This window comes from Cyclopterus lumpus, chromosome 11 (assembly GCF_009769545.1).
Source record: "Cyclopterus lumpus isolate fCycLum1 chromosome 11, fCycLum1.pri, whole genome shotgun sequence".
NCBI lineage: Eukaryota > Metazoa > Chordata > Actinopteri > Perciformes > Cyclopteridae > Cyclopterus > Cyclopterus lumpus.
This window is the reverse complement of record NC_046976.1, coordinates 2,779,880-2,792,471: the sequence shown is the minus strand read 5'-3', so window position 1 is coordinate 2,792,471 and position 12,592 is coordinate 2,779,880. Positions and strand designations below refer to the sequence as shown.

The window sequence follows — 12,592 nt, the reverse complement described above, 5'->3', positions numbered from 1 at the left end:
TAAGGGGGAGAGGGGGGCATTAGAGAGTGGAGCAGCCATCAGCCAGTCAGTCAGACTGGAGGTATGTGTGGAACGGTGACAGTCTATATAGAGCTCGGTGTGTATGTGTTAACAGCCTCCTCTGTCTATCTCTGGAGGAACTCCCTCTTCCTCTTCCTATTGGCACCATGCACCCGCTTCCTCCCATGATACACTCCCCCGAATACCCAGACCTCTCAGTCAACTCAGTCAACATAGCAACACAGCGCCCTGTGGCCTGTATGTCAGAGGACATCTATCAGTCGCGTTCCTGCAGTCTAACGCGACGAGGGCCACACCGAGACAACAACGTGCCCACTGTAGCCTACATGGAACTACCACAACACCAGATACCAATCCCCTCCTCCTTCTGGCAGCCCAACAGTTGACTAGCTAGCTAGCCCTTCTACATCTGCCGCCACAAAACAGGAAGTAGTGAAGCCGGCCTCTTGCTCGATTACATTGGCTGCCCGGGCCGAGCGTGACGCTGACGAGAGGTGTGACTCCGTGCCGGCTACTGAAGAGTTTATGCGCGTCGAAAAAACGTATGAAAACAATGGTTTTGCGGGCAATCTTTCGCGCCAATCAGTTCGGGCCTCTGAGGTGGCGGATGGCGTTAAAGGCACAGTGTGTAGGATTTAGTGATATTTAGCAGTGTTGATTTAGTGACATTTAGCAGTGCTGTTGCAGATCGTAACCAACCCTTTGCTCACTCCTCCTTTTCCAAGGAAATGTGAGCCGCAGATTACAAAAACCATACCAACGCCATCCGCCACCTAAGAGGCCATCCATACCATAATAACACTACTTTAGGAGCAACAGCAGCCAGAAGGGGGCTGATGGAACAGCGGTTTTGCTCTCTGCGGCTCCAACCAGTGTTTTGTTTGTCTGTTCAGGGCTTCTGTAATAACATGGCGGACTCCGTGAAGAGGACCCGCTCCCGGATATGAAGGATCCATTTCTACTAATAGACCCCCCTAAATGCTACACACTGGCCCTTTAAATGCTCTCCTACATTACCCAGGGTTACTCACAAGCGGGTTGTGCGGCGAAAGAATACTGTTTGAATAAAACTGGTTAGCTTGTTAACGCTATGCTTATTTAAAATCTGTTTTTGGCCACTAGGAGTCAGAAGAACGTCCTCTGAAACCTTCTGTCAACGTGTGCTCACGTCTCATGTTTTTGTGGCTTCCTCATGAATGTAATTCCAATATTCACCGGCCTCTCAAAAACCAGACAAACCTTTTTGAAGGGCTTATCTTGATTAATTAATTACACATTTTAACATTATCAAGACATTGGAGTGATTTTTCTTCCACATGACAAAATTCTTTTTGTAATAATATATATATATGATGTTGGTCTGTTTGTTGTTTGGTGCAGGACAGCGAGCCGATGGGTTTATCAGATCTTGTTTTGTTTTTAAAAGCAGCGGACCGATGATATAATTCCTTCAGAGTAGAATATTTCATTTAAAGGGTTACTTTGCTTTTATTTCAACCCTATTTCCCCATGTTGTTGTGTCAAAGGGACTAATGGAGACAACAATTCCTGAAACAGGTGAAGTATTGAAGGAGAACGCTGCAGACGATAAACAGGCTCCTATGTAATCGCTGAGGAAACTCCTCAAGGTTGCGTCCACTGACAGGCTCAAATTGTTATTAGAAGTGTCTGACAACATCACGGACAGAAGCCTACAGAGAAATAAAACCTTTTTTTATTTTCCACATTCGTTTGTTATTGTGTATCTCGCTGAGTCGTCTCATTTTGAAATCTCACATTGTGGAACTCAGCTCCATTAGTCACTCAGACACAAAAACATGGGGAAATAGTGTTGAAAAAACTAAAGAAAGAACAAAATCGTCTTGACTATTGCCAGATCAAAAGTGTCATCAGATATGGATATTATGTGTTTATACCGGCATTCACATTTTTTTTCTTCGTAAAGTAAACTTTTTTTATCTGCTGCAAATCACTCAAATACTACCATATTACTTATTTTTATTCATTAAGAGTAGAAATAATACAGCACACAATGAGTAACTAATGCACATTAAAATGACCAAAAGAAAGAGAGAGATGTAATAATAAAACCAAGAAACAAGTGCTATGAGTATGAACAGTATATAAATACGAATATGCCATCAATTAACAAACAACTCTGGTATATAGATATCTATCTATCTATCTATCTATCTATCTCTCTATATATATAGAGAGAGAGAGATATATAGATATAGACATATAGACTATCAAATGCTTTTAGGCTTAAATGCTTCCTATTCACTGTGTTAATCTACGTTCATACTGACTGAAAATCACAAACTGAGTTCAAAGTGCAATTGACCTGAGTCGTGATGGTGATGCTAACGGGCCAGTCGCCTCCCACAATCTCACAGAGCCTCATTCATACGTTTTTTACGGCCTGTTGACGGCGGAGACAGAAAAGTATGTCAAAGTCGGCAGCAACCGGCTCAGACGGGCCAATGAAAACACGAACGGGGCGCTGAGGTTTTGGTCCGCTGCTGCTCTGAACGGCTTGGATGCCAAGCTGCCTACTTTTCACCATCTCCTTCGTTCATCTCCTCGCTTCCTTTCTGCCTCGTCGTCCTCTCCTCGTCTCCTCCCGACGCTGTTCTTCGTCACTCTGTCCTCTTCTCCGGTCTGTTTCCTATTAGACACGACTCGAATTGGGAGATTGAGCGTCCTCCTCCCCCCTCATCCTCCTTGTTTTTATGGTTTGAACATAATGTATATATTCGGACTGACATGTATAGTCTACCGCCTTGTGTTCAGGCATGCGAGGCCCCTGTTGTACGTCGACAACCTGCGTCCTCACAGACGAGTTATGTCACTGTACTGAGAGATTAAGGGCACCCGGACGTAGACTGCTTTTCTGTTTTGGGGAGTTTTTCTAAGTGTTTAGTTGGCCAGTTCCACAGCTAGGACTTTTCTGTCTTCTAAACCCTGAAATAAAAACATAGAAAACGTAGAAGGTTTTTGGCTGCTTAGTTTCCCCCTCTCCATCAAGTTCTAGTTATTTGAATTATTGTCTTTTACACTTGGATATATTTGTGATTGATGGTTTTGGCTCTTTGCTTTCCACAGTTTCTAACACTGAGCAGTTTGTGGTTCAGACTTTGACTGACAGACAAGCCAGCTGTCGATAGGATCAAGTGCTTGACCTTTTTTAGATGCAAGACGCCACCCTCTACCCACAAGGGCGATCCTGCCGCCTACAATTATGATGATTTCTTCCACTGTTTGCAGTTCTCTCGGGGAGAGTGTTGGCTAAACGACGTCTCCAGTATTAAATATCAAATGCTGGGTTGGGGCAGGGTGGAGTGCGGTGGGCTTGGCTGCGCACAGTTAACGCTCGGATGGCTTTGGATTGAGGCGCAGTGTGTCTGAGTCGGGTTGAGATTGGCTGCCACTGTGTTTGTGCAGGTCTGGCCGGCCTGTAGGCCCAGAAATATGCAAAGAGTCCCGCTCCTCTTGGCTGAAGACGAGAGCGCGATGGCAACAGACATCACACCGCAGTGATCAGCCAGCAAGACAACGCGCCTTCCAGCCAGCCGCAAGCAGCCGGGCCACCTACCGCACGCCACCGGGCGCACAGTTTTTGTTTCTATAGCTACAGAGGGACTTGCCTGCATCACCGCGGTTACCAGGGGAAGGGGGGGGGGGGGGTTGTGTCTGGATAGTGGGAGACAGTCAAAACGTCAGAGGCAGTTGTGGTGTCGCGTTGGCAAGCGTGAGCTCTCACGCAGACACATGACGGCCGGTTCCCACCCTGACATCCACCCTGACAGTCAGGAGGGGGAACCCCGATCCGAGGGAGCAGAGACACGCTGATGCTGTGAGACAGGAGGCTGCAGGCGTATGTCTGGGCTAGAGGGCTGGTGTGGAGCTTTTCAGAGGAATCTAACAGCAGAAATGTTATATGATACTCATAACTATATTGTCTTCTGTGTGTAATCACCTGAAACTAAGAGTTGTCTTGTTTTCCAGCCCTTCATATCTACAGTCTTCTTCCACAGAGTCCTCCGTGTTGCTACGGAAGCCCAGAAGGATTTTTACTGCGCTACATTTATTTGAAGCTGTAGTTTCAAATTAAGATTTTTACATCAAAAAACACAATAACATTAAAACACAAAGATCCGCTGAAGATTAAATCAGTCGTTCTTTAAAAAATATGTTTTACCCATTTCCAAAAAATGGTGTTTAATTTTGGGCTCCTCGTCACGTTTTAAGCTGTTTCCACCAAACACAAATTTCACCTCTAAACTTCTGTGACGGCTTCATTTTTGTACAACATGGTGAAAAGAAAAGTCCAAACAATGAGAACTTTGTGTGTCCGAACCTTGTTTTTCATCTCTCATCTCCCATGAAACGGCTCACGGCCCCTCAGACTTATCTGGGGACCCGTTGGAGGGGCCCAACCCCTTGGTTGGAAACCACAGGACTAAAAGTGAATATCAGCTCAAAGGGTCACAGGGTCAAACCAATACTTTTATTATTGATTCTAGTATTGATACTGAAGCAGGATTTTGAATCAGAGACTTACTTTTACTGTTTTATTGCCACAGGTCCTGTATACGGACAGACAGTTTAAGGGTATCCTTCAATAAATATGAACTAAACAAATAGAAAATCAATGGTCCGGGCTCATGACAGCATTAAGTGGGAGCTGTTTGCCCAGCAATTTGAATATTTATTCATAATACTTTAAACCAGTGTGACGTGTTGCACATGTTTGACAACACAGACAGTTTAACTGTTAAGACCGAATTTACATGTGAAGTGCAGCAAAGCACTTCGCTACCGACTGACTGAAGTGAAATACAAAAACCAGAGATGTTACCATAATGCCCCGAAACAAAAACCTACAATGAGTGGAAAAGATGTATTTCCTTGAAAATTGCAACAGTTCTCCGAAGCTGGAGCGTGGGATTTCCCCATTTCCTGGGAGGTACTTGAGAAGAGTTCGATAAGTACAAAAAGTTTTTATTTATTAGTATTTTAGTCAAAAAGTGTGAGAAAGAATGTGTTTCACAATGTTACCTCCACAATCCATGAAACAGAAGGAGGTAGAGAGGAGGGGGGGCGGGGCATCAGCAGGGCCAACACAGGAGGCCGGCTCACCAGGCATCAGACACCTCCAGGTCCAATGGACCCTATGAGACGTGAAGTCACAACGACTCCGGGGAGGAAGCAGAGTTAATAAGGTGCAATGGAGAGATGTAAATTCATCCATAAGGAGAGAGAGGAGATGAGATAGGTGCTCAGTGTATCCTAAAACATCCCCCAGCAGCCTATAAGCCTATAGCAGCAACATCTGAACTTGTACTTCAAGTCTTAAATGAGACAGTACAGAGAAAGGCCTCAGAAGTAGTAGGAAACACGTTCCTTCACTCATAACGCAGATATTACTCATATTGACAGACAAGGTTAAGGAGAAGAGCTCATATCAATTATAATAAATTAAGACCATGTTCAACTATATTTCCATAGAGACTAAATACATATGATCAGAGTTTAGTTTCTCTAGATATGATCTCCAGGACAGACAAGTGACCTGTACATGCTCCCATTGAAGTCTCTTTTTACAGTGAACAGGAGCCATCTAGTGGCGCTTAGCACAAACTGCAACTCAACATACTGTTCTGTGTTAAACAAAAGTATAACTCTGGTTAAAAACAGAGGCCATGAAATCTCAAAAGAAGAATGGAAATGATGGAAATTAGATTATGGTTGTGGTTACTTCATTCTCCTATTGTGTCCTTTGAAAAATATTTTTTAAAAGAGGGTTACATATTTAATAAAAATGTTTAATAATAAAGTATTTGACTATTGTAGCCACATCTGTATGAATGCGGTTTCATATAAAAAAAACCTGTCTAATTTAAGAAAAACAAGCAATATTAGAAAAAACCCAAATCGTATTATCATATTATTTTTGGCGTCTTGTCTTTTTAAAATAATTTATTTTGCTTCTTTTCAAATAGTGTGTTTACTGCTGCTTGTATAACACATATTGGTTTTATTAAGATCAAAGACATGAAAGCCAAAGAAAGGAGTTTTATTTGGCTTTCAAAATAACTCCCTGAGATCACAAAGCAGGTTAAGCGATTACAAAACTTTCTTTTCTTTCTTTTACTGGTTTACACCGTGCTGTTCTGCAACCTTTACACTGCTGTGTGTGTTTCACGGCTACCTCACACCTGCTATTCCACATTTTTGGGGGTTTGCCGAAGCATCTGGCTCGATCACATCTGGCTCGATTCTATCTGGCTCGATCCTATCTGGCTCGATTCTATCTGGCTCGATCACGTCTGGCTCGATCACATCTGGCTCGATCCTATCTGGCTCGATCACATCTGGCTCGATCCCATCTGGCTCGATTCTATCTGGCTCGATCACGTCTGGCTCGATCACATCTGGCTCGATCCTATCTGGCTCGATCACATCTGGCTCGATCCCATCTGGCTCGATTCTATCTGGCTCGATCACATCTGGCTCGATCACATCTGGCTCGATCCCGTCTGGCTCGATCACGTCTGGCTCGATCACATCTGGCTCGATCCCATCTGGCTCGATCACATCTGGCTCGATCCCATCTGGCTCGATCACATCTGGCTCGATCACATATGGCTCGATCACATATGGCTCGATCACATCTGGCACGCAGAGGGTGCGAAGGTGCAAACAGAGGGGGGTCGTTCACGGCCAGAGCAGAGACGCAGTGCGAGTCACAGAGACAGAGTTTGTCTCCTCGCAGCAGGAGACGGGACTCCTCAGGGACCTGTGGGTTACGACTTGTTAGTTCCCCGAAGAGAGACTGTGACTGACTGGAAACACACACACAGCGGGCCACCCAGATCTGAACCACCCAAGACCACGAGGAGCAGCATCGTGACTTCATGGGATCAGTTCTCGAGCTACACATCATCAGTTTGACACAGAAGCCTCGTATCTGCCTTTCATTTCACCACAGCTGCTGGTGAAACATCTGAGGTTTAACGTCTTTGAGAAGAACAAAAACACAGTGGTATTAAAAACTGAAATGACAGCGTTGACTCTTGATCTGAGGCCTGTGTGTGTGTTTTTCCAGATTACCGGGTTACTGGTGACAATGGGCACGATCCAGTAGGTCTGACTCTACATGTCAGCGGCCAGTAATTTGTTGGAGAGGGAACTGAGGGAGCTAATTTGCAGCCTGCGACTCTCTCTCTCTATCTCTCTCTCTCTCTCTCTCTCTCTCTCTCCCTCTCTCTCTGTGTGTGTGTGTGTGTGGAGTTGGATGCACTCGTTGTGATTTACTGGAGATGGGAGGAGCCGCCGGGGGATTTTTTAGGGGGGTTTGGCAGATGTGTGACTTTACAAAGCATGCGAACCACCCTGGATCCAATCTCATGAAAAAAAGAGCAATGAGAAGAGGGAGCCGAGGGAGAGGATGCCTGGAGAAGAGGTAGTTGTGTTTTTTTTGGGGGGGGGGGGGGGACGACTTTGATCTTCTCACCTTAACCTGCTCGCTGTGGTGCTGCCGGCCAGAAGTAAGTTGTGAATGTGTGCAGGGGCGCCGCTAGAACTCTTGGAGCTCAGCAACACATTAAATATATAATCCAAGCCCCCTGAATCATTCAGGGGGTTCCCCCCCACAAGGCCCCCCCTGAACGTGCACAACTGACAGAAAGTGAAGTGAAGTGAGCTAAGAATCCTCCCGCCATGTCAGCAACTCTTGACAAACCCAAACTGTGAGAAACAGTGCAGGGAAAGGAAAGATGGGAGAGGGAGATTTACACTTTCTGCTACTTTCACACTACATTTTAAGTTACTTTGCAGATTCCGGTTAATAAAACACATTTTATGAGCAAAAAAATAAATATATTGCTATAAATAACTTAATTGATCCTCATGAGCTGCCCAGCAGTTCATAGCTGCAACATAAAAGTAATGAACACATTAATCATAATCAGGCCGTTCTCATTCAGCGTTCGTAACCACAAAAAATAGCGCGGTGAAATTTGTAGATATCCCACGAAATGGTGTTGTTTGTTTTCCCTGTAATCACGAACGAGGAAGTGTAAAGACGGCAAAGGGACCCACAAGGTAAGTGGGAGGGGACGTCAGAACAAAGGGTCTCCTTGGTTTATTGGTCACATAATGAGTGCTTCAGTCACGACACTTCTGTAGTTATTTGAATCCAAAACACTTTTCCTAAACCTAACTAAGTAGTTGTGTTTCCTAAACCTGACTAAGTAGTTTTGTTTCCTAAACCTGACTAAGTAGTTTTGTTTCCTAAACCTATCTAAGTAGTTTTGTTTCCTAAACCTAACTAAGTAGTATTGTTTCCTAAACCTAACTAAGTAGTTTTGTTTCCTAAACCTAAGTAGTTGTGTTTCCTAAACCTAACTAAGTAGTTTTGTTTCCTAAACCTGAGTAGTTGTTTCCTAAACCTATCTAAGTAGTTTTGTTTCCTAAACCTAACTAAGTAGTTTTGTTTCCTAAACCTAACTAAGTCAGGGGCGACTGTGGGTCAGTGGTTAGCATGCCCGTCTTTCAATCAGGGGGTTTGCGGTTCAATCCCAGCCCTAGTCGATGTGTTCTTAAGCAAGACACTTAACCCTGCATTGTGTCTACAGTGTATGAATGTAACATGATTGTAAGTCGCTTTGGATAAAAGCGTCAGCTAAATGACATGTAATGTAAAAAGTAGTTTTGTTTCCTAAACCTAACTAAGTAGTTGTGTTTCCTAAACCTAACTAAGTAGTATTGTTTCCTAAACCTAACTAAGTAGTTTTGTTACCTAAACCTAACTACGTAGTTGTGTTTCCTAAACCTAACTAAGTAGTTTTGTTTCCTAAACCTAACTAAGTAGTTGTGTTTCCTAAACCTAACTAAGTAGTATTAATTCCTAAACCTAACTAAGTAGTTTTGTTTCTTTAACCTAACTAAGTAGTTGTGTTTCCTAAACCTAACTAAGTAGTTTTGTTTCCTAAACCTAACTAAGTAGTTGTGTTTCTTAAACCTAACTAAGTAGTATTAATTCCTAAACCTATCTAAGTAGTTGTGTTTCCTAAACCTAACTACGTAGTATTGTTTCCTAAACCTAACTAAGTAGTTTTGTTACCTAAACCTAACTAAGTAGTTGTGTTTCCTAAACCTAACTAAGTAGTATTGTTTCCTAAACCTAACTAAGTAGTTTTGTTTCCTAAACCTAAGTAGTTGTGTTTCCTAAACCTAACTAAGTAGTTTTGTTTCCTAAACCTGAGTAGTTGTTTCCTAAACCTATCTAAGTAGTTTTGTTTCCTAAACCTAACTAAGTAGTTTTGTTTCCTAAACCTGACTAAGTAGTTTTGTTTCCTAAACCTAACTAAGTAGTTTTGTTTCCTAAACCTGACTAAGTAGTTTTGTTTCCTAAACCTGAGTAGTTCAATCAGGGAGAGACCAGTTAGATAAAGAAAGGATGATGCTTAATGTTAACAGATGATATGAAATGATGAAGTCTCAGAGTCTTTGGCGCTTGGACTCTACGGGGAGATTTGCAATTGAGGGCCGACGCCCCGATCAGCAATGAGATAGATCCCCCCGTGGAGTCCAGACCTGGTGGTGATGAGCTGATAGAATGATGAGTTGATGAAGCTGATGGATCCGTGAAGACTGGGCGGAGATGGGGAGGCTGAGGGGTGCGTAACAGCAGCATGAAAGAACTGAAGGTAGAGAGACAGTCATATTTAAATGAGACAGCAGCGAGATGATTGGCTAACCGTGTCATCTTCATTCTGAAAAATGTTTACTTTTATTCTTGGAACTTAAAGTGTATTTTGAAGCTAATACTTTAAAACTCTAACTTAAGTAAGCTTTTGAACAAAGTACCTTTACTTGTGAGTATTTCTACAGTGTGGTGATGCTACTTTTACGAGTGATAAGTAAAACAGGAAAGCACAAATACAAAGTTTGAACAAATATAAAAGTACTGTACTTACAGACCGGTTTCCTCACAGCGTCTCCACACGAGTCTGAAGAGCAGCTTAACATCCCTCTTTATCCACTGCAATAGTTTGACTTGTCCTCTAAATTATTTTTGTGTTTGGAGGACAACATATTTTCTGCTGGATTATTTCGAGTTAGAAAGTTTTCATACCAAAATCCACCAAAATGTATTCAGTCTTTCTTGTGAGAATGTTATTGCCTTGAGACATCATTTAAAGCAGCCTTAAAAGTATTTTCTTTGAAACACAAAACATCCCTTATCCTTATGGAAGTATTTTTTTTTAAACCCAAATCACAATGTGTGTTAAAATGTAGGACTTTAACACGGGAGATCACACAGTTTCTAACTTTGTGTTTCTTAGTTGTTTTTTAAAGCAGCAGATATTCACCCCTGTTTTGTCTCTATTGTTGGTCCACAATGTAGCTGCTAAATGATTCTCTATGTTCTGTTCAATTGAATTGCGGAAGAAGTGCAATCATTGATATGCTCTCTGTCCTGATGCTTGTTTGGCCTATATGTGCATTTGTTTTTTATGTGTATGTTGTATTGTTCTGCCTGATTCATTCTGCAGCCTGTTATGTCTCTGGTCTATTATTTTAGGCTGCCTTACAAACATCTGGCCAGGGACAGCAGATGGAAATTAGACTCTCTGGCTCACTTACAGTCCTACTGTTGATTTATGTGCATTGTCCCTGCAAAATAAATGAATAAAATAAAATAAAAGTCCTCAAAGGTGCTTTAAACTGAATCCAGAGTAAATGAATCGAGGGATTACCTCCAATGGCCGATGGCTCGCAGCTAACGTTTCCAACAGTGCTGAACAAGTTAACAGTATTACTTGTTATCAGAGGGTGGACCGGAGGGGGGACCGGGGGTGGACCAGAGGGTGGACCGGAGGGGGGACCGGGGGGTGGACCGGAGGGTGGACCGGAGGGGGGACCGGGGGTGGACCAGAGGGTGGACCGGGGGTGGACCAGAGGGGGGACCGGAGGGTGGACCGGGGGTGGACCAGAGGGGGGACCGGGGGTGGACCAGAGGGGGGACCGGGGGTGGACCAGAGGGTGGACCGGAGGGTGGACCGGGGGTGGACCAGAGGGGGGACCGGGGGTGGACCAGAGGGTGGACCAGAGGGTGGACCGGGGGTGGACCAGAGGGTGGACCGGAGGGTGGACCGGGGGGTGGACCAGAGGGTGGACTGGAGGGGGGACCGGGGGTGGACCGGAGGGTGGACCGGAGGGTGGACCGGGGGGTGGACCAGAGGGTGGACCGGAGGGGGGACCAGAGGGTGGACCGGAGGGGGGACCGGGGGGTGGACCAGAGGGTGGACTGGAGGGGGGACTGGGGGTGGACCAGAGGGTGGACCGGAGGGTGGACTGGATGGTGGGAGCTCAGTCGGTCGGGACCACAGACTGCAAAGCGGAGAGTCGTTGTGAATTCATCCATTGGTTTGTGGACTGCGGTTTTGAATCCTCGAGTTTGGCGTTTTGTCTGTCTCCATCTTGGACTTTTACAAACAGTGAGCGGAATGAACACGATTGGACTGCGGAGGAGTGACCTGTCAATCACAAGGTAGCACCGCCCTAAAGCATACCCTACGTTATGGTCTATTTGATCCTAAATAGACCATAATTTACTAAATGAACATCGAACTGTATCGAAGAAGGCTTGAAACTAGAGATTGAGACCATGAACTCATAAATGTTTACTGAGGGAATAAATCAAGAGAGAAGTAGAGCCATTTTCTATAGACTTCTATACAACCAGAGGAGTCTTAGAAAGGATGCAAGTTAAAGGCTCTTCTGCATCGACTTCAATTTTCAGAACCGGAAGTTGCTTCCTGGATGGGATGGTGTTACAGCTGATAATTCTCTGTTGGTTTATCATAACTAATAACATATAGAAATATAACTAGTAAGTAACAGAAATACTAAATGGCAGGGTTTATTTATGTATACTATGTAAAACAACTACCTGCAACAAAACTGTATTGAAAACTCTGTGAACGCTAATATATTAATGTACTAGAAATGGTGCATCATCTTTTTTTGTTTATTACTTGCTTTTTGTTTTCTATCACATCATATCAAGACAACACAGACACAGGAGATGACTTTGGTCTAAATTCGCACTTTATTCCTAACACTTACAGGTTTGTTTCGTCCCCGTTTCCATGGCCCCCAGAACAACAGGCACACAGATAGCGATGAGTTCAGGGACAGTAGGGAACGGTTTCAAACCCAAACCGTTCCAACAGAATCAGGTTATAGAATCAACTCAGACAGAGAGAGCCTCGAGGTTTAAAAACAGCATATCGTAAGCATACTTCAAAACAGAAAGAAAATGACCCGAAAAACAGATACTAAAGCTTACAGAGCAGTGTTTGTGTCATCTTTTCTGTTCATCGCCATCGTCATCATCACCATCATCATTAGGCTATATTAAAGAAAACCTTTGGAGTTTACAGCCATCATAAAAATAAACATGGGAGTTGTACAATGCGGAGAAAAGAAAATCAAAGTGAGAAGATACAGTGGAGCTCTTTGGTTTTCACTATTGAGGTTTTTTTCTTGAGCAGTA

General features: G+C 43.8%; 1 protein-coding gene across 1 annotated transcript; it reads right to left on the bottom strand.

Annotated features, from left to right (window-relative positions):
• Nucleotides 1-6,231: 6,231 nt before the first annotated feature.
• LOC117739132 (repetitive proline-rich cell wall protein 1-like) lies at nt 6,232-12,187 on the bottom strand. The gene is made up of 2 exons (XM_034545429.1): nt 12,163-12,187; nt 6,232-6,698 (listed from the first exon to the last, which is right to left on the bottom strand). Exons 1-2 carry the CDS (start codon nt 12,185-12,187, stop codon nt 6,232-6,234), a joined length of 492 nt encoding a protein of 163 aa, XP_034401320.1.
• Nucleotides 12,188-12,592: the final 405 nt, after the last annotated feature.

Excerpts from the sequence above, each read along its gene's own strand:
- LOC117739132 (XM_034545429.1), bottom strand. The coding sequence starts at position 12,187 with ATGGAAACGGGGACGAAACAAACCT. Across the intron at positions 6,699-12,162 it reads AACGGGGACGAAACAAACCT|ATGTGATCGAGCCATATGTG; the intron begins GTAAGTGTTAGG and ends TCTGCGTGCCAG.